Here is a 23,080-nt window from a genome sequence, read left to right as displayed (position 1 = left end):
CAAGGAGACGATGGCTGATATGCTGTCTTCTATGCCAAAAACAGGTCCAGGCAACTCAGACAAAGCAAGTACGCGCTCATCCAAGATCTTGGCCAATGAACCCCATCTTTGCACAACACGCCGTGAGCGCAGCCGTGGCCTATCTCGGGTGGGACCTGTCCGCGAACGCCCACCATTATGCTGACGGGCTTGCGCTTCGTTCAGGAGAGATCAACTCATCCCGTCGGGACTTTGGACGTCGGGGAGAGCCTCTCTCTTAATCTAGAACTTCATTCAAAGCTTCTCCTTCAAGCTCTGCTTAAGCCTCCTCTCAACAGCGTTGAGGTACTCGCCCGTGGTGACGTAGTCCTCGCGGGCCGTCTTGCCGCAGGCGAGGGCGAGGTCCTTGGTCATGATGCCGTCAACGTCGACCGTGTCGACGCAGGCGCGCTCGAGGGACTCGGCAAAGGCGACCACCTCGGGGGTATTATCGAGCTTGCCGCGCTGGATCAGGCCCCGGGTCCACGCGAAAATGGAGGCGATGGGGTTGGTCGACGTCTCGCGGCCCTTTTGGTGCTCGCGGTAGTGCCGCGTCACGGTCCCGTGCGCCGCCTCCGACTCGAACGTCTTGCCGTCGGGCGTGATGAGTACCGAGGTCATGAGGCCTAGTGAGCCGAAGCCTTGTGCGACGATGTCGGATTGTACGTCGCCGTCGTAGTCTGAAGACACAGGGTGGTCAGCTTAGTTTGCTACTGGGTGACACGAATTTCAACGGTGGCACTAACTCTTCAGAGCCATGATGTAACCGCCAGAGCTCTTGATCATCTGGGCGACCATGTCGTCAATCAGGCGGTGCTCGTACCAGATGCCCTTGGCCTCGAACTCGGCCTTGTACTGCGTGTCGTACAGCTCCTGGAAGATATCCTTGAAGCGGCCGTCGTACTTTTTGAGGATGGTGTTCTTGGTGCTCATGTACAGGGGAAGACCCTTGTCGAGGGCCAGCTTGAAGCTGGCGTGGGCGAAGCCGGTGATGCTCTCGTCCGTGTTGTACTGGGTCTGCGCGACGCCGCCGCCGTTCTTGAACTCAAACACCTCAATCTCCTGCGGCTGCCCGCCCTCAGGGGTGTAGACCATGCTGAGCTTGCCAGGGCCGGGAGCAACCAGGTCCTTGGCCCGGTACTGGTCGCCAAAGGCGTGACGGCCAATGATGATGGGCTTCTTCCACCCAGGCACCAGGCGAGGAATGCGGGGGATCACGATTGGCTCACGGAAGACGGTGCCGCCTAGAGCATTCCGGATGGTGCCGTTGGGTGATAGCCACACTGTTTGCTGTTAAGCCTCAGGTCTGGTGCTGGGAGTATAAGTGTTCCATTACGTACTCTGCTTGAGATTGAACTCCTTGACGCGGGCCTCATCAGGGGTGATGGTGGCGCACTTAACGCCAACTGAGTACTTCTTGATGGCCTCGGCGGCGTCCAGGGTGACTTGGTCGTTGGTCTGGTCGCGGTACTCGAGACCGAGATCGTAATACTTGAGATCTACATCCAGGTAGGGGTAGATAAACTTCTCCTTGATGTCCTTCCAGATCACGCGCGTCATCTCATCGCCGTCAAGCTCGACAACGGGGTTCTTGACCTTGATCTTGGCGGGGGCGTTGGTGGCCATGGTGCGCCGGCTGATGTGAGAATAGAGGAAGACGGGAGCGGCTCGGGATGCTACAGTGACCGGCGTGCGAGAACAAGCGGTTCTGGAGAGGAAGGAGGAGGAGGCACGGAAGGCCGAGGTGGCGATGGGAGGCATGGTGATCGATGATAAGGATAACGGGTAGAGCCGGACCGGGCTGTCAGGAGTGCAATTGGAGCTGAGGCCGGCGATTGAAAGCCGAGGAAGTGAACAACAGCCGTATGAGCGCCTGTCACTTGATTGGATGCGTCGGGTGGGCCGCGGTAAGTGTGCCCGGCAGAGAGGAAGTTTAAGTGAGGCCGAGAACCTTTGGAACTGGGGAATGCCCAGTGTCTGCCGTAGACCTAGAGGTTGTGTAGCACACACACAAAGATCGGCTCTGCTCGGCGGGGAAGTCGGAAGTCTTGACTAGGACAGCAGTGGTTAGCAAACGGTTGGTTAAATATCTAAGTCGCTGGATCGGTCTGGGGCAGGACGGTTCAAGGATATATACCGGCCACAGCCGTGTTCGGAGCCTACAAGCAAAATTCAGTTGACAGGATGCAGGGACCCTACCTAGATTAGAGGCTGATTTGGTTGTAATGTTTCCGGTCCGTGTCTGTGCAAGTTGCGCTCAATTCGCGCAATTCTTTAACTCTCTGTTTTATCCTCCCACTTCTGAGCGATCAGCAGTGCAAAAATGCTGCAAGTGAGGGATTGGCGCATCTCGGCGCAGTGGAGTGGGATGCCAGTATGTATGGTTATGTACGGAGTATTAACATTGAAAGTTATGAATATTTTTCCCTCCTCCAACTTCCAAGTTCCTGCATTACAGGCTACAGCCTAACACTAGAGAACTTACCACAGCTCAACGTTACATGACGCGCTTTGGCACCTACCTACGTACATTAGTACTGAAGCTTATGCATCAGATCTGGTGTCATGTAAACAGAGCATGCGCTAGATGTATACTAACATAGACAAGCTGCGGTAGCTATGCAGATACCTTCAACAACACAAAACTGGTCACCAATGTGGTAAAACTTTTCGGACGAGGGGTTGCAGTGGGAAGGGTGCTGCAGTTCCCCGCATATTCGCCCTGTCTTGTTTGTATGTATCATCCCGCAAAGCATGTCTCAAACGATGAGCTTCTTGCTCTGGTCGAGCAAGGCGGTCAAGAATATGATGACGACCGAAACTTGGTTTTTGAGTAGCTGAGCTGATAGAGAATGATGAGGTTTGCTATCGAGTCCTTTGAGCTTTCCCTAACAAGTTTGATTCTAAGCGTTTTCTAATGTAATTGATTACACGTACGTTACTTGATTCGGCTAGTCAGGCGGTTCAGGGCTCGACAGCACGCCAAGCAGCGAAATTGCGGGGTCGGCCAGAGCGCGGAGAAAGAACGCCGAAGCGCCAACAGCCGAGCCGGCGGCGATTGCGGATCGCGCCGGAGATAAGATGGTACAGTACGGTAAAGTTTGGACGGTTTAGACTTTAGAGACTCGGGCGATTCAAATGGGACAATATAGATTTACGGATACTTCTCAGCCTGGATTTGGGATTAGCAAGGCAAGAAGTCTATTAACTATTCCAGCAACAGACATCCGCTCTTCCTGACCTGCAATGTTGTCCGGAGAAACTAGGCCTCTAATGGGCAGGCAAATCCGCCTGACGGATCGCCTTTTCTGTTAGTGTGGACTCGGCGTGCAGTGCCCTGCACACGACCACCAGTCCATCACCCGATGAGTTCCAACACAAATTCCAATTCCCCTATTCACCACCGATACTAACATCAGGGGATTTCCACCAGCCAGACCTTCGACTCTCTCCACCCAAGACTCGACAACGCCAGCGTTGCAAAGTACAAAAAAGCTGATTAATGAAATACATCCCTTGCGCAGCCAGCCCAGCCGCCGCATTCCCGCATTCCCGCCGCTCGGAGTAGTCTATCGTTGGTATCGTCTGTATGATCATATGACGTGACGAGGTAACGTACAACGTTGGTACACAGCCCTCCTTGGGCTGAAAGTGGCACGGTGCCACCTCAATCGAGGGGGGGAATCCCCTTCTGTCTGTCTCGCAACCCCCTTTCCCCCCTCAGTAACGTGGGACAGAAACTGCGAGGCGTCCGTCTGGCCTGAGACCTGGCGCCCTCGCAGCCTCAGTGTAAGTAGTACAAATGTTAGTCCGCCGCAACTGTCCTACTAGGTGAAACCGAACGACGCCTGAAGGAAATTATTCGAAGAAGGAAAACAGGCAAAAAGATATGTTCCCTGTATCATCAAGAGACTGTGTCACTTGGTTCAGCCTCGTCATCGTCGTAGTCATGTCATTTCGTCAAGGAGGGTTCCGCAGTTAGCAAAAGGGAGAAAAAGACAAACGATGCAAACGATCCAGGAGACCAGCCGAACAGGAGAAAATGACATCTAGTACTCAAAGCATCATGACGGAACCATCGATGGTTGGAATCGGGGGCTTAGGGGGCGAGAGCCCCAATCAGCCGGGAGTAGCAGGTAAGATAGGCAACCCAACGCCATGAACGAAGATAATCAAAGCGAAAAGGGAGGGAAAGAAGGAGAAATGGAAACTGATTCACTTCCGCCCACCCCCGCGCGCAGCCTGAGCAGCCGCAGCCATTCTGTACTTCTGTCGTTCCGCCTCGCAGGGGTTCCCGCAGCCCGGGCAGACGAAGCCGTGTCTCTCATAGTCGACACGGACGACAAGACAGCGGTTGCAGCGCCACCAGCCGGCGAACATGGCGCGCGGGGAGCGCGACTCCCACCAGGAGCGGTCGGGCGCCCCCGACCCGCGCTTGAGGAGGTCCTCCTTGTGGAACAGGCGCAGGTGGTCACGGAAGTGGTCCTGGCGGAAAAAGGGAGCATCGTGCCGCGCACACTTCTTGTAGTCGCACGCGTACTTCTTCTTGTGCTCCTCCCCGAGGTGCACCATCTTGTAGTGCCTGTCCAGGTCGGCCGACCGGCTGAAACCCTTTTGCTTGCAGCCGGGTATCAGGCACGGGTAGCGTTCTTTTTCTGTCGTTGGGAGTCTGCGATGGGGGAGCATCATCAGGTTGCTGCCTCAATTGGCTTGTTCTTGGTGCGTGTGTTGTTTCCGCTCTGTTGTTGGGGGTTTGTTTGAAGACGGTAAAGTAGGTAGGTTACTTACTGTGAAGGGTCGAAGAAGGCGTCGTCAGGAGACCCGGGGACCGTTGTTGGTTCCTCTACCTCCTCCTCTTCCGCCGCTACCGCTTTCACTCCGGTCACCTCCTCCTCCGTGGGCTCAGCCCTCAGGTCCTCGGCCAGCTTGGCCAATACAGCAAGGAGGGCGTAGTAGCATATCTCCGGGACCTTGGGGCCTTGAAGCCGGAGCTGAAGCTGGTAGGCCGCTTCCCGCAGGGTCCTGCTTGGGTCCTCTTGGAACTGCTCTCCATCCTTGAACTGGCGATAGAGGTGTCGGTACAGGACGTCTTGTACAGCTGCCCGGGGAGACGAATCCTGTCCTTGATCTTGGAGCGTCCAAAGCGCTTCGTCGACGACGTCGCATGTGACAACAAGGAGACCCGACAGCAGATACGATCCCTGACTTTGGATCATGAGACTTGCATGATCCGTCGCTTGACGAGCCGCTGCTTCGATGCTGGGGACCAGGTGCGTAAAGAGCTGGTAAGGTGTGCAAAGCTGCAGAGCTTGGGGTAGGTGTTGTTGGTCACTGATTTGATACTGGGACCCGGTGGCCAAGAGAAGGTGATCTGCGTCTTGCGGCTGGGAACATGGAAGTTGGTACAAGCTTGCCGCCGGGTCGTGGCAGCCAAGGTCCTCGACAGGCGACAGCTGGCCGAGAGACGAATAATCCGTCATGTAAGTGCTGGCCGTATAGCTGCTGCTCAGGGTGGAAGCACTGGATGACTGGGAGCTGCTCCTCTGCATGCTGGCTGAATCCGGCCATGGATCGTCTTGACAGGTGATGCCCTCGTAGCCATTGCCAGGAAGATACATATATGCCTCCATCAAGAACACCTTATGACCGACTGCAAGGGGCGTATGCTACTGCCGCGCTGTGAACCGTCCTGTTCACCGGTTTCACTCGACAAAAGACGAATGCTCCTGCAGGTCGATGTTAGCCTCCGTGTGCTGGATATCTCACAACAGGAAGTTAAGACTTGTCAAAGGTCAGACAAGTGTAGCAAGAGCGGATAGTGGCTTACAAGAAAAAGAGGTATACGATGTGCTGTCTAGTACCGAGTTGGGATGATCAAGAAGGTATCGCGAGTAGATGGGTGGAATGGGTTGAGGTGCATGCTGCTCTGTTGATGCAGTGTTCTATGAGAGAGCTGTATGGACCATTTGGACCATATATCTTTCACCTCACAAGGTGGATCTTGTCCCGGACCACGGTGAAGTGAAGCGGAATGGCACATAATTCGCCGTAGCCAAGTAAGGCGAACGGGGATAGGTTGGGCTTAGGGGATGGGGGTGTCCAGACACCGGGTGCATCCGTACATGTCTGCATTGACACATCGAGGCCCAAAGTAACGACCACCCCGAAGCAGGCTCTACAGGTACAATACACAAGGCCTAAGATGCCCCGGCCCGATGCTGCACAACTTCAAGTTGTACATACACCCCAGCCAAGGAGGCTCAACTTTGGTCCGACGATCACCAGGTCACGCTGGTCTGGGCATGGCTCTTGACGACGCCACACCGATATCCGAAAGGGCTAGACAGGATTGTTCTAGCGGTGGTCGAAGGAATCCAAGTCCAACCCCTATCGTTGAAGGGGTTTATGTCTATGCCATTGACCACGGCCCGCAAACATCGCTATTCAAGCCCCTCGGTCGAAGGACCCACGGGTGGAGGAAGGGACCGGGCGCAATAGCACAAGGGGGGAGAATCACAATACATTGGTCCGAGGGGCCACCGGGCCCAACCGTGATGATGGCTGTGTACTGTATAGTACAGTCCCTGGTTGACGTGCAGCGACGGGGAGGCTCTTCCGGTTCAGCCGTGGGTGTGTGTATCAACATTGTGTATCTGGGTAGGATGTACTCGCGGGAATCTTGTTCAGACGAGCTCGCTTGTCTGTCCTTCAGCACTAATCCTCTTGGCAGGCTTACATCCAAGGAGGTGCGTCATAAGGTTTAGCATCGGGGAAGTAAGGCGACCAGCTTTTGCGGCCTTCCGATCGGTCAATTAGAATGGAGGAACAGAAAGCCGGGAGGCTGTGGCAAAGCCTCGTGGACGATGTGACATGTCGACGGCGGGACTGCAGCTAACCAATCCAATGTCGAAATGCCGAACCATCTTCAACCATGGTTCGCGGATCAGAAGCAAAGAAGAAGCAAAAGATAGAGTAGGGTTGGGTTCTGGCAAGACCTAAATGGCTTGCACTTCCAAATAGTAGACCCTTCTTACGGCCCCTGCTCCGTGCAACCCACGACTGAGATTGAGCCGTGTTGGCAGTCCTCGGCAGCCTCGAAATCGGCAGCCGGTTGGTCGATGTTGGGCCCTTGCCCTTTTGTCGTTGCACGGGGAGCGGCAGGAGAAGTGCACACCTTAGGCACAAGATCTCAGTACAGTAATGTGGTGCACTGAGCGTACAAACCAAGATGCTGCTGCTTCTCCTCGGTGCGGCTGAGCACAAAATGTACTGTTGCAATGTCCATTGAAGTGAAATGGAACGCATCTTGGAGAACAGCCCAGGATTCGGCAAGAGCTTCTCCCGCGATTCGCTCGCTACGGAGTGTGACCGTGGACAACTGCATCAAGGAAACTGCGACTTTTTCGGTTGGTTGGGTGTAAAAGTGTCTGGAAGGTCAAGACTCTCGGCCCACAGCACACCTAACGAATTCTCGGTGTGCGGAGTTGATCTTTGCACTGAGTGCTTTGATTCGTCCCAGGCAAGGCCCGACAACACACACTATGCAAGCCTCAAGTACAACTGCATATGGTGTGCCTGTTGGAAGTTGATGGGACGGCGCGTCTGCCTTTTCTTCTCTCGGTTCCTTTTCCATTCCCAACGGCACCTGCAGTTTAAGCGACGGCGCAACTACTTTACCCAGGTGGGTATGGTGAAGCATGGCTGCGCCTGCCCTGCGCCCCCCTTTGCTCCCATGGAACGATTGGAAATGTCTTTCGTGGCTCCTCTTCCCGACGGACGGGACAATTGAGCGAATATGACCAAGTGCCGTCCGTTGCCGTCTCTCTCTCTAGGAAAACAGGGCGGTAGGTATGTAGGTTGTTGGCTCCTTGACCCGGAGCCCGCCGAACTCCAGACAGCTTTGACGGATTTCCTCCTCCAATTAACCCCAACTTCCCGGTCTACAGATCCGGTACCGACACGGCCTGCCTGCCGGGTGCCCCAACGGCAAGCGCCAGGGCGCTTCGACCCGCCGCTCGGATTTCTTGCAGCATACTGTACTCGAGGGCGTTACACAGGTCGCTTACCGGGAATTATCCCGGTGGATTGACAACCCCAGCCAGGAGGCGATGACAGGTCCTGCTGGCCGCTCAAGAATATCTCGATACGACCATGTCATGAAGCGAACAAGGTTGGGCAAAGAAAAGCATGGCTTGGACCTGTGACGGCCCCGCTTCCTGCGTGCCCTGCCACCGAACAACCCTATCTTTCTCCTGCTAGGCGGTTGTTGTGGCAGGCTGTCAATCCCATCGAGTCCGTATCTCTCCGAATGACAAAAGGGGGGGCTCGAACGATGCAGAGGCAAACTGCCGTCATGATTAAATTTGCTAGTAACGCACAATGGCGGACCCGTCAGCCGGCGGGGGCCCGCCACGGGAGAATCAGAGCGTTACCGATACTGAACGCAGAAGCCCAACCAACCTACATACTGTACGTACGTACAAGAGAGTTCCCCTCACCCCGCGGTCAACCCAACGAGTTTGGTCGTCCCCGGTAACAAGAAAGCTTCACACCTCGTCTTCGAGGAACTTGTAGGCGAACCTAAAGTCGGCCTTCCTACGGTTCATCCTATCGCCATGTTAGTGGGCATGCAAATAGCAGCCAAGAGACGCCGGGGAACCCACCATGTGCTCTCGTAATCGAAGAAGCGATAAGTCCCTTGCTCAAACTCCTCGGTAATCGATTTTGGCTCCTCGTGTCGTTGAAACCACGTCTGGTACTGCTTGTGAAATCTCCAGCTCTGGTCTTTCAGTGCCTTTGCGGCCAGGTACTGTTGGTAGGTGCCCTGCTTGTAGTAGAAGACGTAGAAGAGCGTGTCCGGGTCGATCCGGGTATAGAGCCGGGGGTCGTCGAGTATCGCTAGTGGTTCTTGCGGAAACCGTGCATGTGAATGGAACTTTACATCCGGCAAGTAGCTTCGTGGTGGTTCGGCGTCAAGAGCGCCCGGCTTGCTAGCCTCGGCTGCCGCCTGCATTCTCTGCGTCGCAGGTGCGCTCAACGGCACCTGGCGTTTCCTCGTGATTTCGAAGGATTCAACGAGGTCATGCAGGGACGCAGGGAGATGGTATATCGACTCTTCCTCTTCATCCTCTTCCTCAATCGGCCTGATGCCGTTCGCTGTCCCATTTGATTGCGCTAATTCGCATCGTTTGTATTAGTAGCTTGACGAGACGGTTCATGGAGTGTTCATTCATACCTTTTGATGATGACTCGGCAGTCTGGGGTGCGGCAGCCTGTGCTGGTGCTTTGCCTCGTGATGCTGCCTTGCTTGATTGAGTCGCTGTTGTTGTCGCGCTTGGGGAAGCACCGGCCGGGGTAGAAGCCTTTTCCTGCACCGCCGGTTGTATAGGTACTGAGCTTGGAGAGTTGGTTGTACTTGTCCTAGCCTGCACTGGCTGTAGTGCAGGAACGCCAACGCCCGGCGTCGTTGACGGCGGTGGGGGCAACGGCGCAATGCCGACATTGTTCTTGTCGGCTGCCGCCGCTGCTGCCGCCGCGCTGGCATACTTCAAACCCTCGCCCGCGAGCCTTGTCGGTGGTGCCGCCGGTTTCATAGGAACGCTGCCCGCATTGCTGGCAGACTGTAGCGGAGTACTGTGAACCGTCGCGAGCGTCGGTAGAGGTGACTTGAGCTGAGTTGAGGGCCGTCGTGCAGCCGACGCTGCCACCGCGTCTGCCGCTGTACGCTGCTTTGCCGTGCCCGCCGCCGCTTTCGCCTCGGCATCGCCGGCCGTGTCGTCTTGTATGGATTGGGTATCTTGTGACGACCCTTTGTCATTATCCAGGTTCATGCCGTACGCATCTTCCTCCTCTTGCAGATTCAGGTCGTCGTACAAGCCCTCGTCCTCCATGAAATCCTCGTTCATGCCGTCAGACACGTAGTACTTGATGCTTTCTTCCAGCTCGTTGACCTGTTCTGCCTCGACGCCTCCGTTCTCGAGCGAGCGTCGAATCAGCTCTAGCTTCGCCTGGTGCCATTTATGCCGTTCGATGATGCGCTCGATCTCAGATATTCGCTCCGCCTTGGCGGCGTGGCCCTTCCCCTTCTTCATGGTTGCCTGTATTGATTCACCCTCGGCCTCGAGAGTCTCAATTTGCTGCTCCAGCTCGTCGACCATGTTGCTAAGGAACTCGCTCGCCTCCATCTTAGCCTGCTCCTTGGGGTCGAGCTTCGCAGCGGCCGATAACCCTTCCTTGGAATACGCCTTGGTCTTCATAGCCTTCTCAACAGCCTTGAATTTTTCCATTTGCTAGAGCCACGAATAAGTGTCCTGAGCGGTTCATCGGCACGGCCAGTTGAGGACGCGAGGGAACACAAACCGTCTCTATCAGCCGCCTCTGCTCCAGGAGCGGAGCCTTGTCCTTGATGTCATTGCTTGCAGCCCATGTCTTGATCTGATCGCGTAGCCTCTGTAGCTTCTTGATTTCGCGCTTAAGCTGGTCCTCTAGCTTTTCTTTTTGTGCTTGGTTGGTCGACTGCTCAATCTTTTCGTAAATGGCCTCGAATTCCGTGACGCCTTCCGCCACTTTCTTGAAGCACTTGTCGACTTCTTGTTGGAGTTTTCGTGCCGCCATTTCGTCGGTGGTGTCCCGCAAGCGAGGGAAGCGAAGACTCGGATGGCGGGGACAGATCCAATTGTACTCGCTGCAGAGTCGCGAGACCGAACGGCGACAGGTGCAATGTTTCGCGATCGGGCGCTGAGGCCAATAGAGGGAAGGGATACGAGGTCAGTGAAATTGCGAAACTTTCAAGAATGCAACACGTCATTCGCGAATGAAAAGTTACCTAGTAGAAGAATGGCAGACTCGCTGCTCAAGACAAACTGGCGAATGCCGGTCCGTTTCGTTTTGCCCTTGTTGAGATGATCGGCCGAAATGCTCGATTGCAGGGTCAAACTGGCTGCCCTGGTTTGTTGAGGCTGATCGGAATAGGATCAAAGTAGCTCCACCAACAGTTTGGAAGGGAGCGCGGCTCCATGGCCTGCCGGCCATGCCTGTGACAGCCGCGATTCGCCATGTAGTGTAAGGTATCTTCTTAGCCACAGAGATAGAGCGGCTTGGCGCTATTACCTCCTTTTGAGGATCTATCTTCGTTTCCAGGAAGGAGTCACCTCTAGAGCACACCAATGGAATGCTAAATTATTACCATTGGTGCTAAAACCTCTACACTCAAAGCCATAGAGCCAAAGTAAGTGGGTTAATTCGTTAAGACTAACACCTTTGTTGTGGATGGACTAGATGGACGCTCTTTGGACATCAGCCTTCTCATTGAAGGAGAGCTGGGTGAGCAAGGGTGCAAACTGTGAGTGGTTAAGACCCACTGTTTTAATATACCCGGGGAACTCATCGGATGTTCAGCACCTTACCAGCAATCAAATGGCCCGTTGATTATCTGACGAGTTGTAGAGCTGGGCAAGGGCGTGAATTGGCTTCTATGTTACGACATTTTAGTTTTTGCGGCGTTCTGTCATGGAACTTGTGTCCAAGGTTGCCATTCTAGGCTGAAGTATAAACTCGTTTCTAAATGTTCGTAGCGCAGTCTCCTACGGAGTAGCGTGCCATGGCCCATGTGGATTGGATTGCAACATCTAATACTGGGCTGTTCTGTAGCTTCTTTTTCTGTTTCCCGTAGCTCAGGCAATCGACCTGAACTCCCTTGAAAGCCCAACATGAAAGGTCCGTGTGCAACGCTACAGAGACTCAGAACCTGTGATGTTCTCTAACTCCGCGACTACAGCCATTCTTCAGCGCGTTCTCTCCGCCTCAGTCACCGTGGACCAGGAACTCATATCGTCCATCGGCAAAGGTGTCCTCGTCTTTGCTGCTGTTGCCCCTGGTGACACTGAGAAGGAGGCTGAATCTCTTGCTGCCAAGGTGTTGAAGTTGAAGTTATGGGACGATGAATCAGGAGGTCGTGTATGGTCCCTGCACAACCTCACCCCTAGTGCGTCTCGTCCAGCTCTGACGAGCCATGTTAGTGGAAGAGGAGCGTTCAAGACATCAACGGTGAAGTTCTCTGCGGTGAGCAGCTCTAAATCGGTGTTGGAAACTCAATAGTGCATGTTTTAACAGGTGCTCACAGTGTCTCAATTCACACTTCTCGCCTCGACAAAAAGGGGCAGCAAACCGGACTTCCACGGGGCAATGGGTGGAGGAGACGCAAAGAGGCTGTATCAGCACTTTTATCGCAAAGTGCAGGAAGGCTACGCAGCGGACAGAGTGAAAGACGGCGTCTTTCAGGCCATGATGCAGGTTGCATTGGTCAACGACGGCCCGGTTGGAGCTTGCCTCATGCCGTCCTGTTTTCCTGCAGATAATGCTGACTGTCAGCAAGGTTACACTCGAGGTATCGACGACGCCAAGGCAGGATGGCCTAGACAAGAAGGTGAAAGGCGGCGGTGAGGCATCAGCATGAAAGCCGCAGGAGGAGGCGAAGTAATAATCGATCTTAAGAATGAGAAGACCCTGCCTGCTTAGCCTGCGACAGCGGAAGGCAGGAACTGCGAGGTAAGCTTGAGAGCAAAGCTACATGGGTCAATCATCAGATGCTAAGTATACTGCAAACATACTTAGAAATAACTTGAAGGAACATTTCCTTGAGGAATTATGGTTTACGCTCTATGCTCAGCCCTGTGTCACTGTCCAGCTCCGAGTCCTTGATGGATCCCAATTCCAGTTTGAGGAAGTGCATAGGGTGACAGGTACTTCGTGCACGGCGCTCCCATCTCGAGGACCCACCCGACACTATCTTCGCAATGGGTTAGGGTACCGGGGCTCAGGGTCCCTGCTTCCGCCCCGCACCAATGCCCCTCAACCCCAGCACGAAACACAGCTTGCCCCGCCATTTCGAAGCTTCAAGAAGCATCGTAGGTGTGCCGGCGAGGGAGGAAGCTGCAGGTGCTGGTCACACTAAAATCAGTCGCAAACTCTCACCGTTTGCCGTTCTTTCGCGTTCCAGTAATCACTTCCACTTCTCAGCTGCTTCAACACCCAATTCTAAACTACATTTTCCCTTACCACCACGGTTCACAGGCCTCAGCTATCTCGGTGCTGCATTAGCAAAGCCACAAAGAGTGTTTTTGAAAGAAAGTAGATAAATCCACCTAGAGCCGTAAAGAGGTAGGTTAATCGCATTCGAAACCGGATCGATCGACCAAAGTCCCTAGGTCTCAGCACCAAATCACTACGTTATCAACATTCACACTGACCACCTCATTTAGGCCTTCGCAGGTCGCCCCATCTCACAAAGTCCTTTAGTTCGATCTTTGTCTCACTCGATACCCTCACTTCAAGCCGACAACATGAGCAGCGACGAAGCCAAGAAGGCTCGAAGCCGCGTCTTCTTCGACATTACCATTGGCAAGCAACCCGCTGGACGCATCACATTCGAGCTCTTCAATGACATTGTACCCAAAACCGCCGAGAACTTCCGTGCCCTGTGCACAGGCGAAAAAGGCATTGGCAAGGAGGGCAAGCCGCTGCACTACAAGGGCTCCATCTTCCACCGCGTCATCAAGGAGTTTATGATCCAGGGCGGCGACTTCACAGCCGGCAATGGCACTGGTGGAGAGTCTATCTATGGCGCCAAGTTCGAGGATGAGAACTTTGAGTTGAAGCACGACCGCCCCTTCCTTCTGTCCATGGCCAATGCCGGTCCCGGTATGTGACATATGTGCTTTTCCGTTCAGCAATTCTCCAAAGAGAGGAGGAAGACTGCTAACCATGTTTCGCGGTCGGGGTTGCAGGAACCAATGGCTCGCAATTCTTCATCACCACCGTCCCTACGCCTCACCTCGATGGCAAGCACGTTGTCTTTGGCCAGGTGCTCAGCGGCAAGTCGGTCGTGCGCAAGATCGAGAACCTCAAGACGCAGGACTCCAAGCCCACCAAAGATGCCGTCATTGCCGACTGCGGCGAGCTGTCAGCCGAGGAGGCCGCGGCGGCCGCCGATACCAAGGTCGCCGACGCCTACGGCGATGAGTACGAGGACTTCCCCGAGGACCAGGTGACCGGAGACGAAGTCCTCTCGCCCGTGCAGATCCTCAAGATTGCGAGCGACTGCAAGGAGTTTGGCAACAAGGCGTTCAAGGAAGGCAATATCCCCGTGGCCCTGGACAAGTACCAGAAGGGCCTGCGGTATCTGGACAAGGATCCCGACCTGGACAACGAGCAGCCCGACATCAAAACGAAGCTGGACGTCCTCGAAGTCTCTCTCAACAGCAATGCGGCGCTGATGAACATCAAGCTCAATGCGTGGGCTGACGCCGTCCAGGCGGCCAATAACGCCCTTGCCGTCACCACCATTTCAGATAAGGACAAGGCCAAGGCGCTCTACCGTCGCGGATTTGCCCAGGTGCGCTTGAAGGACGAGGACTCGGCCCTTCAGAGTCTGGAGGAGGCGAAGAAGCTCGCCCCCGAGGATGCGGCCATTGCCGCGGAACTTGCTGCCGTCAAGAAGGCGGCCGCCGCGAGACTTGCCAAGGAGAAGGCAGCTTACAAGAAATTCTTCAGCTAAAACTGCTGAATGACAGGCAAGGGTAGCTAGATGGGAGTGGCGTTATCGGAGGCTGGGAGAACACCGGCTTTTTAACCGATGGGCGGGTATTGCCTATCCATCACCCCTTTGATATCTGATAGCAAAAATGAGAAAAAAGATTCTCTATTTTCTGAGCTAGTCGCGCAGCACAGCCCAGAAAACCCAAAAATGTCACCGCTCCTCCCATGTGCCCTATCTACAACTGCTGCCGCCACCAACAACCGTTTCATGACTGTTTGCCACCCCAAAGAATCGAGAGCGTGTCGTTATCCTAACGTAGTATCCAATCCAGAGGGTATCGGTCTAGTACCGGGCTGTATGGTGTATGTATGTACGCGATTTTTTGCCATCGATGGCGTTTGTTCGATCATGTTGTGATTCGATGATTTCGTTGCGTTGGTTCTGAGGGGCGCACGCTGCCCGTCCTCGTATCGTCCTCGTCCTTCTGTAGGCTGCTAATTCATCACTCCCAAGCCCGTCTAAGACAGCATCCTGTCACCCGCCCGTGGTTGATATCATGGTATTGGAGCTCCCGTGAAAGGCATGGCTAGGTAGTAGCCCTCTCTTTCTCCCTGTCGCGCTCCCGATCCTGCTGCTGCTGCTGCTCCTTGCCCATTCAAACCGGCGAGAGATTTGGGTTAGGGTTCGGGTTTGGGGATGTGATTGAGGAATTTGTCCCGCTTCGCGCCACAGCAGTAGTAGCAACAGTTGAAGTAGGCGGGGGAGCAGAAAACTCTGGCAGGGGCATCCGCGCCGTCTTTCGGATGAAGCCGCTGAGGAGCTTGCGCGGGTGGATCCCATTGCGCAGGCTGCGCGTCGCCGCGCTATTGCTGCTGCTGCTGCTTTGGTTAGGCAGAATCTCGCTGCTCCGCGAAAATGACGCCGAGACGTGGCGGTGGAAGGGGTGGGAGTACTGGTGGCCGTCCTTGCCACAGTGGCTGTGAATGTGACTAGTGCCGCTGGGACTCGCGAGGAAGAGGGGTGCGCCGCCAGAGACATCTGGGTCGCGGTCGCTGCCCCCGGGCGATCCGGGTCGGTAACTGTAGTAACGGCCTCCTCCCTCAGCCAAAGTTGATGCGGTGCTGTTGAGAGTGTTACTGCTGGCATATGCATATGCATATCCGTATCCGTTGGCCGACGACATGCCGAGGTTCGTCTCTCCGCCGAGGCTGATACGGTCCATCACGTCTGCTAGCTGATCGTCGGCAGCGCCGCCCGCCTGGCTGGCCACCTCGGCGGCCGCCGCCGCCGCGCGCAAACTCTCAATGCGGGTGAAGCACTCCATGGCGCGCTGGTGTAGGTCGACGCACAGCGTGTGGAACTTGAGCAGGTCTCCTTCGTACACCTGGGATGTGCCTGCCGAGGGAGGGTGGGCATCTGCCCAGAGCTTAACGAGCAGGGCGTAATTACGGGCGTGATCGACGAGGTATGGCAACGAGGGGAAACCTTCCCGCGCAAGAGGCGACAGGCGGTTGAGGATGGCGATCGGGGTCGAGTAAGACGCAGGCGGCGGGGCCTTTGTGCGATCGGCAGGGATGGCGCACACGGCGTCGAGGAAGTCTTTGAAGGACTGGCGCTGGGCGTTGATGAAGCGGTTCATGGGCTCCATCCATGTCTCCTTCTTGCCGATGGTTGACAGGTTCGCAAGGGCCTGGAGTGACTTGGCGATGAGCGTCAGGGTGCGTTGGGCGGTGGGACGGGGATGGTCGCGCAGAAGGCCGAACAGCTTCGGATTCAGGATGGCCGGGCATAGGAAGCGCAGGAATAGAAAGCCCGAAACCGATGTGTAGGATACGGTGCGCAGAAAGTCGCCATAGCGGTCCTCGGCGACGGCGCGAATGTACTTGAGGATATGCCTGAGCTCGGGGGGCAGACGATCAACCGACGAGGCGATGCAGTCCCAGAGCTCCGAAGTCAGCTGGATGAGCTGCTTCCAATTATGTTGGATGTCCTCGCTATGATGCACCTTGCTAGGGTCCACCTCGCAACTCGTCTCAAGCTCGCTGATCTCGTTGATCTTGGAGGCAAGCGTCTCTCTCAAGTAGTCCTTGCCTAGTCGACGCATGTGGAACTCCAGAGCCTGCGTTAATAAAGAATTCCCTCGGAAGAGTAGGTTGGCCTCGCCTTGGAGCGACTTGCCCAGGTCACGAACGATCTGCTCCCGATCGCTGATGGACTCAATCGACTCGCTGGACCTGAGACGGCTGCTGAACCTTGGCTTCTTCAACGACGCTTGGTTCCCAATGCCATCAATCTCTTCCTCAACCATGTTCATGATCCACTCGCCTGCGGTACCTGAGACCTGGAAAATGTTTACAAAAATCTCGGCAACCCGGCGCAGGCGGCCGGGCAGTGCTTCGGTGATCAGGGCGGTCAACCCGGAGCTGAATCGGTGCAAGAGCTCGGCGAGCGGTTGATAGTTTTCTTGGAGCAGCACTACGAGCTCTTCATGGTGGACTTTGACGAGCATGGACCCGACGGATTGTTGCCGGTCGTCCCAGATCTGGAGCCACTGCTCGTGATCCTTTCCGCGATCCAACTGGTGCAGCGGAATGTCGACAGAACCGCAAAGCACTTCTGTGATATTTCCAGTCTTTGCCAAACCTAGTGTGGCCTGTAGCTGATGACTGAAGCTGTCCATGTTGCCATCGACCCTCTTTAGAAGCACCGAGAGATAGGGAAGCGATGCAGGGAGATCGAGAAACTCGCAATCCTCACGCCAAAACGGATTATTTGTATCCATCTTGGTCGCCGTTCTCGCGCGCACCTCACCGTCGAGTATGACCTCGGCTAGATAGTTGCCAACGGTAGGGTCGGACTCGGATGCTTTCCCGTTGCGCTCAGCAGTGCTAACCCCCTCACCGGTCGGAGACCGGTGTCGAATCTTGGCCTCGGTGACTCTGAGAGAGACGGTCTTTTCTACCCTGAATATCTCCCCGGCCGGTTCCTCCTGCAGATCCGTCACCTCGTAAACTCGCCCCCCATTGGTAGGGTCCAAAGTGTACACATCCGGGATGGTAAAAGCACGCAACAGCACAAACCAAACCTCAAACAACACCCTGGATTCCAAGGATATATATATCGGTCTGAATATTGACAGCTGGGTCGAGGTAGACGCGTAGATGGGGAAGATGGCTAAGCAGAAATCTTCGTCCAAGACAGACCTGTCGAGCTGCTGGATGGCCGGCCGCGCGAGCTGCGAGAGCTCAATCAACGACAGCACCGTTACATCGTTTTCTGTCATAATTTTAAGCTCGCCGTTGTCGTGAAGGATGCAGGACACCCTCCTCCAGCCAGTCTGCGAAGACCTCAGATCACGCGTCGACGGCCGCTTTACGATGGCGCGGGGAGATGTCGCGGTTCCCTTGTCCCAAAGCATGACCTTGCCAACCTTGATGATTGCGGCCTGTTCCCGGAGGCCGGGTGACGAGACGCGGCGCTTCATCTCGGCAGGACGGGCAACCGGAAGTTTGGCGCCGGCGGGCCGCAGCTGCTGCCAGCAGAGCAACGCGGCCAGCCAAAGGTCTAGTTCCTCAGCGACCAGCGGCTGTATGAAGAGCACCCCGCCAGGTGAAGCGCTTATTATCTCTAGGCATTGATAGGCTCTGTCGGGCCGTTCCACTGGGACAACTCGACACCCGCGAAGGTCAGAGACCAGGGTGACATGGAAAGGGCCGCTTTCGCCGGGGTCAAACATCAAGCTCCCCTTCTCCTCTTCGATATAGCCCACGCCGCCATACCAAGGCCCATCGGTGTCCCTCTGGTACTCGATCTCGCCGCGCATTCTCCCGCAGAGGTTCTTCATCAAAAGCAACACCCTGTTGGCATCCGCAGTAGGTATAGGGAGAGGCAGGGAATCTACGGAAGGCGGCAGTGACGAGAGAGGTGAGCTGGGCCGGGACAGCGGCCGCTTGGTCAAGCGACTCCTGGCACCAGAGGACTTTTTATCCTTGGGGAGCGAGGAAGCAGTGGACGGTTGCAGATCCGCGGACTTGTACGAATCAAGCTGCGACTGAGCATTGGGAGATCTGTGATGGTCGTCGGCGATTGAAAGAGAGGCGGCCGAGGAGAAGGAGCCGACCCGATGGCGCGCCTCGATGCCAGGAGTGAGGTGCTGCCGGAGAGCACCGTCCATGGTATGAGTCCTAGGTCTGAAGGAGGGCGGCCGCAGCGGGGGACTAGACGGGGCCCCAGCCAGAGAACCGGGGAAAGTGTCGTGGAACACCACGCCCTGACGTCTGGTTGGCAAGCCGGCCGGAGCGGCGGGCATGGACCTTGGCGAGGTCGGCACGGAGCCGACGCTGAGCGGCGTGGTTCCGGCAGCGCCTTCCAAGCCACTGAGTGTGACATCGGCTATCTCGGGTGTCACAGCTCTGATGGTGCTCTGCACACCAGCGCCACCTTGTCTAGGGGTCCCGAGGTAGCTGCCCGTGGAGAGTCTCTCTGCACCGCGCGACGATGGGAGTTCGGAAACTGTGGAGAGTGCCGGACCCTGAGTCAGCCGGTCAGGAAGGGGGGAGACGGCGCCACTGTGGGAACTGCTCCCCTGGGAGAAGGACCTCGCATCCATGGCGGTCGGCAGCGAGCTCGTCAACCGCCGCTCTCGAGGCATATGCGGCAATCCGGGAGAAGGGCTTGCGACGAATTGAGGCTCATAAAACCCTGGAAGGGGACCAAGACCGCCAGGCGGCACATATGTGCGCCCTCCGAGGCAGCAAAATGGCTTCTTGGGACGAATCGCTCTTGTTCGCCACGTACAATCAAGATCCCATCAGATTATCCTCTCCCGTGCGTGAGCATCGCCGTTTAACCATAGCAGAAACGGGAATTTCAGGGACACGTCGGCGGCCAATGACTCGGTTGCGCTGGGCACAGACAGAAAATCGAGGATGCCCCGGAGGGGATGGGCGATTCGGTAGGATGGTCGCTTCGATGGGATGGGATACGATGCGATGTGATGCGTGATGGATGCAACCGACTCGTCCTCGCTGCTCAGATTCTTGCAGTCGACCAAAGCGTTGTGTGAATTGCCACCTCCACTCTCATCAGCAGCAGCAGCGTCGTTTGGGGATTCGCGCGTGGTTGAGCAAGATACCGTACGTCCCAGTCTGCGTTTCGATGAAGTATCGCGAAGCAGGGCAACGCTGAGTGCGTCGCCAAATGACGAATTGGTTTTGTTTTGCAGCAGCGGTTGGTGATGGATCTGAGCTACGGATCAGCCCAAAGGAGCTTGTCGCATTTGCAAGCTTCCAACACTCGAGGTAATGCAGAGGGCGCGCGGGGATCTGTCACGGTGTGTAATGTACAGTACGGAGCTCTGTCTTAGCAGGATGGATCAGCGGGTGGCCGGCTAACTCCCCGCATCTGCCAATTGCCCCACAGCAGCATTAGGTACTAAGAATTGCCCGAGCGTCAGGTGCCCATCTGCGAGTGCGTGCCAAGACAGCAAACGTCTTGAACCCACTAGTAAGGAAGCTCAGTAATCAGGTATAATACAGTACAATACAGTACACACCACCTTGCCTTGCATAAGGGACTCTACTATCAGGGGCAGGTATTGAGGAAAGCTGGATTGGAGCTTTCGGACTTCCTACTCCGTAGTCCGTACCTTTCCCTCAGACTCTCACAGTCTCCACTGTTCAGGTCGGACTTACGGGGCTCGGGGGAACGGAGTCTGATGACTTAACACTCTTACAGCACATAAACCGCCTGCTTGGGCTTCCCCCTTTAAATTTGATCTATATATCATATGGAAACGCGATCCTAACTCTATTTGATCTATTCATGCTGAAATGCTTGCTACCATCTTGCGGGGAAGTGCGCCATGCTAACCAAAAGAGGCGTCAGTGGCACAGCTGTGAGACAACTCAGAACCCTTCTCCCGTCATGATGGTCCGCCCCCCGCCGTACCAGAGAGCACCGCAGCGGGCATCGAGACCTCTCTCTTGTCCCACAATCCACTCGCCAATGAATTCGCCGTCTTTGGCAGGCCAAACCTCTTTCTCGAGCCAGTTGTTGATGTCCTCGATGGTCCGGATCCAGCGCTCTCGCAGCTCGGGCGTGTTGTGGTCCTCTTGGGTGAGGTAGCGCCCGAGCGTGATGTGTGCGCTGGGGACAACATAGCGCGAGGCAATGTCGACGCCACTTGCCCGAGCCTTTTCGAAGACGTCTCGTCGGAGATGATGGTACGTGTAGCGGTCCGTCTCGCCCGTGGCCCCGTCCGGAATCCCGGGATGAGGTATATCTGCTGGGTGCGGCGGTGCCGGAGGTGGTGAAACCACTTTTTCTCCTGCGGCTGGCAGGAAGGACACGGCAATGGCGGAGAGGTCGTACGACAGCAACGGTTTGACCAGCCGAGCACGGCGTGTATACGAGAGCCCCGTCAAGTCGGGAATCGCCGGGCGCAGGGTTGAGACCAGGCCTTCAATTACTTCGGGCGTCTGCGAATGCGCCACCTCCAGGGTGGTGAGATGCATGCGGTGTGCCGGCATGAGCCAGAGGTCTATGAAACGGCGTGTGTCAATGGCTGTCTTGAGCATGTGGTACATGTACAGTCTGAAAACGGCTAGGCGGGCCTACTTGGTGCTGCTTTCTTCAGGGCATTCTGCAGATATGAGGCCAGCTTGAGAATGTGGTCTGGCGGTCTTGCCCAGACTACCAAACAGTGTCGGGGATCCTTGAAGCCAGGTTCAATCTCGGGCTTCTCCAACCGCAAAAGATAGGGGTCGATGGTCAGTTCTTTGAATTCGGGAGACAAGAACTTGTCCCGCTGCTGAGCGTTTCTCGTTACACGATGAGTGGCATACCGAGCCTGAATCTCAGCCTGACCAGCGCCTCCATATTAGCACTTGATGAACGAAACGCTCGGCCTGTTTTACCAAGCTGCCCTAGGGAGGCTTCATCCCAGCACCAGCACCCGTTGCCATGGTTGCTAAGGACAATGACTGGCGTTCAAGGGTGTGTACTCGCTCTAGGGAGAGAGCATCCTCTGAACACTGCCAACTGCGCCATGACTGCACAATCTCAAATTTCCTTTCTCTCCTCACAGTTCAAGTCCTCCCTCATCCTCAGTATACCGTATTGACAGAAAGAACTTACTGGATGGTCATGACAGGCATCGATGAGAGCATTGTATGGGTTCTCGCCAGGCTTGATTTGGACACCAGAAAGATCCTGGAATTGGTTGGTAGCATCGACAGGCACGAGGCTTGGCGCCATCCTTTTCTCCAGGTATCTCTTGACTCCTTGGGGTGTTGACGAGCGACGCTGCCTCCAACAAAGGGTGCAAAAACGGAAAGCACTGCAAATATATAAACGAAGGGCAGGAACTAGTGTCACACTGTCACTTCCATCTACAAGTCAACATTCGGTGGTAAATTGATAATCAAGAAGTGCGCCTGGGGTGCCCAACGATAAAAGGAGACAGGAACACGGAGTCTGGCAGCTCGGAGTGATTGGCTTGGCAGCAGTAGTCTGATCAATACGAACAAGTCTGGAACTCGGATCCATCAGTTCGCCGATGACCGGCCCGGGCCTTCGGGGCCTGCCATTACATAATTAGATCAAGCCACAGCACCTGCCGCCGCCGCAAACGCAGCCAGGCAGGCAGCCACATGGGCACATCCCAACCACACGAGTCTTGGCAACGGCCGTCGTTCGCAACGACATCCCAAAGTAACAGACTATCATCGCGTCCTGTCTCCTGGTTATCTCGCCTTCGGCAATGCTGTTCGGCTCAATGGTGGGAATCAAGATGGTGCCAAATTACCGTCCACAGGTCGAGACAGGCCAAAGCACATCCATATGCTGCGATGATTCAGTTTGACGACAAAGACTCCATGAGTCCATGAGCATGGCTGGCCTCAACTCGATAACTTGAATCCTAGGCCCTGGCTGCGGAACAAGCCGGCCATATTCTATTGCAAGCTTTGAGTGTCCCAGCTTCTTTGCTGGGCATTTCAATGGCCGCCCGCTTGTAGCTCTTGGGTGAAACACTGTCATGGCCAAGGTCCTCCTATAGGTTGGCGCTTTCAAATTCAAAGACGAGACGCAGGCAGCACCCCGTGTGTTTGCTCCCAGTCATGGCTCCAAGGTATGCTGCACTGGGAAAAGGGGCAAAAGAGATTCCGCATTTTTCTGTATGCTTTCTCTTTGCCCACAACCGGAGAAGGTATGCCTTGTCCATGCCACGCCATCTCGCCGGACACGTCGTGCGTCTACTTTCACGCCACAAGCTGGCTTAGGACTGCTCATCAGTGACGACTCATTGACTATCAATACCCAAACATGGGAACCCTATGGCGTGAGTAACATCACCGCTTATTTACTAATCTGGCATGCGGCATGTATGGAAGGGTGACACTGTGTTCTGCCAGGAACAATTCGTGCACAGGGCGGCCGCTAGATGTATGGAGGTGTTAGCTCGTCTCAGGGGCACGCCGGGGCTCGCATGCCCCGGGTAAGCCGCACCTCACCTCGGCCCCTGGT

General features: G+C 55.5%; 7 protein-coding genes across 7 annotated transcripts; 2 read left to right on the top strand and 5 right to left on the bottom strand.

The window, feature by feature from the left end:
* Nucleotides 1-273: 273 nt before the first annotated feature.
* Nucleotides 274-1,779, bottom strand: N656DRAFT_800291 (isocitrate dehydrogenase NADP-dependent; the record flags this gene model as incomplete). The annotated part of the gene is made up of 3 exons (XM_064817992.1): nucleotides 274-698; nucleotides 765-1,301; nucleotides 1,359-1,779. 3 exons carry the CDS (start codon nucleotides 1,777-1,779, stop codon nucleotides 274-276), a joined length of 1,383 nt encoding a protein of 460 aa, XP_064667603.1.
* A 2,117-nt stretch (nucleotides 1,780-3,896) lies between these two features.
* On the bottom strand, nucleotides 3,897-5,991 carry N656DRAFT_293539 (uncharacterized protein). Its single transcript, XM_064809155.1, has 3 exons — nucleotides 5,846-5,991; nucleotides 4,807-5,744; nucleotides 3,897-4,687 (listed from the first exon to the last, which is right to left on the bottom strand). The coding sequence occupies exons 2-3, from the start codon at nucleotides 5,646-5,648 to the stop codon at nucleotides 4,234-4,236; spliced, it is 1,296 nt and encodes a 431-aa protein (XP_064667602.1). The 5' UTR covers nucleotides 5,649-5,744; nucleotides 5,846-5,991; the 3' UTR covers nucleotides 3,897-4,233.
* A 2,519-nt stretch (nucleotides 5,992-8,510) lies between these two features.
* On the bottom strand, nucleotides 8,511-10,496 carry N656DRAFT_782056 (uncharacterized protein). The gene is made up of 2 exons (XM_064815691.1): nucleotides 9,254-10,496; nucleotides 8,511-9,192 (listed from the first exon to the last, which is right to left on the bottom strand). Exons 1-2 carry the CDS (start codon nucleotides 10,302-10,304, stop codon nucleotides 8,621-8,623), a joined length of 1,623 nt encoding a protein of 540 aa, XP_064667601.1. The 5' UTR covers nucleotides 10,305-10,496; the 3' UTR covers nucleotides 8,511-8,620.
* A 1,168-nt stretch (nucleotides 10,497-11,664) lies between these two features.
* On the top strand, nucleotides 11,665-12,505 carry N656DRAFT_782054 (D-tyrosyl-tRNA deacylase). Its single transcript, XM_064815690.1, has 4 exons — nucleotides 11,665-11,973; nucleotides 12,036-12,078; nucleotides 12,140-12,333; nucleotides 12,392-12,505. The coding sequence occupies exons 1-4, from the start codon at nucleotides 11,770-11,772 to the stop codon at nucleotides 12,470-12,472; spliced, it is 522 nt and encodes a 173-aa protein (XP_064667600.1). The 5' UTR covers nucleotides 11,665-11,769; the 3' UTR covers nucleotides 12,473-12,505.
* Nucleotides 12,506-13,132: 627 nt separating this feature from the next.
* N656DRAFT_782051 (uncharacterized protein) lies at nucleotides 13,133-15,044 on the top strand. The gene is made up of 3 exons (XM_064815689.1): nucleotides 13,133-13,176; nucleotides 13,278-13,716; nucleotides 13,803-15,044. Exons 2-3 carry the CDS (start codon nucleotides 13,359-13,361, stop codon nucleotides 14,570-14,572), a joined length of 1,128 nt encoding a protein of 375 aa, XP_064667599.1. The 5' UTR covers nucleotides 13,133-13,176; nucleotides 13,278-13,358; the 3' UTR covers nucleotides 14,573-15,044.
* Nucleotides 15,045-15,755: 711 nt separating this feature from the next.
* On the bottom strand, nucleotides 15,756-19,163 carry N656DRAFT_714604 (Rho GTPase activation protein; the record flags this gene model as incomplete). The annotated part of the gene is made up of 1 exon (XM_064811990.1): nucleotides 15,756-19,163. A coding segment is annotated over one exon (3,408 nt), but the record flags the coding sequence as incomplete, so codon positions are not given.
* Nucleotides 19,164-20,317: 1,154 nt separating this feature from the next.
* On the bottom strand, nucleotides 20,318-22,086 carry N656DRAFT_782048 (uncharacterized protein). Its single transcript, XM_064815688.1, has 3 exons — nucleotides 21,692-22,086; nucleotides 21,173-21,416; nucleotides 20,318-21,095 (listed from the first exon to the last, which is right to left on the bottom strand). The coding sequence occupies exons 1-3, from the start codon at nucleotides 21,809-21,811 to the stop codon at nucleotides 20,461-20,463; spliced, it is 999 nt and encodes a 332-aa protein (XP_064667597.1). The 5' UTR covers nucleotides 21,812-22,086; the 3' UTR covers nucleotides 20,318-20,460.
* Between the last annotated feature and the right edge of the window lie 994 nt (nucleotides 22,087-23,080).

This window comes from Canariomyces notabilis, assembly GCF_033297395.1.
Source record: "Canariomyces notabilis strain CBS 508.74 unplaced genomic scaffold N656scaffold_21, whole genome shotgun sequence".
Taxonomy (NCBI): domain Eukaryota; kingdom Fungi; phylum Ascomycota; class Sordariomycetes; order Sordariales; family Chaetomiaceae; genus Canariomyces; species Canariomyces notabilis.
This window is presented reverse-complemented; position numbering and strand designations above follow the sequence as displayed.

Excerpts from the sequence above, each read along its gene's own strand:
- N656DRAFT_293539 (XM_064809155.1), bottom strand. The coding sequence starts at position 5,648 with ATGGAGGCATATATGTATCTTCCTGGCAATGGCTACGAGGGCATCACC. Across the intron at positions 4,688-4,806 it reads GCCTTCTTCGACCCTTCACA|ACTCCCAACGACAGAAAAAG; the intron begins GTAAGTAACCTA and ends CCCCCATCGCAG.
- N656DRAFT_782056 (XM_064815691.1), bottom strand. The coding sequence starts at position 10,304 with ATGGAAAAATTCAAGGCTGTTGAGAAGGCTATGAAGACCAAGGCGTAT. Across the intron at positions 9,193-9,253 it reads TGCCGAGTCATCATCAAAAG|CGCAATCAAATGGGACAGCG; the intron begins GTATGAATGAAC and ends GATGCGAATTAG.
- N656DRAFT_782054 (XM_064815690.1), top strand. The coding sequence starts at position 11,770 with ATGTTCTCTAACTCCGCGACTACAGCCATTCTTCAGCGCGTTCTCTCC. Across the intron at positions 11,974-12,035 it reads ACGATGAATCAGGAGGTCGT|TGGAAGAGGAGCGTTCAAGA; the intron begins GTATGGTCCCTG and ends GAGCCATGTTAG. Across the intron at positions 12,334-12,391 it reads CATTGGTCAACGACGGCCCG|GTTACACTCGAGGTATCGAC; the intron begins GTTGGAGCTTGC and ends ACTGTCAGCAAG.
- N656DRAFT_782051 (XM_064815689.1), top strand. The coding sequence starts at position 13,359 with ATGAGCAGCGACGAAGCCAAGAAGGCTCGAAGCCGCGTCTTCTTCGAC. Across the intron at positions 13,717-13,802 it reads CATGGCCAATGCCGGTCCCG|GAACCAATGGCTCGCAATTC; the intron begins GTATGTGACATA and ends TCGGGGTTGCAG.
- N656DRAFT_782048 (XM_064815688.1), bottom strand. The coding sequence starts at position 21,811 with ATGGCGCCAAGCCTCGTGCCTGTCGATGCTACCAACCAATTCCAGGAT. Across the intron at positions 21,417-21,691 it reads ATGCCTGTCATGACCATCCA|GCTGAGATTCAGGCTCGGTA; the intron begins GTAAGTTCTTTC and ends GGCGCTGGTCAG. Across the intron at positions 21,096-21,172 it reads CCTGAAGAAAGCAGCACCAA|ACCTCTGGCTCATGCCGGCA; the intron begins GTAGGCCCGCCT and ends GCCGTTTCATAG.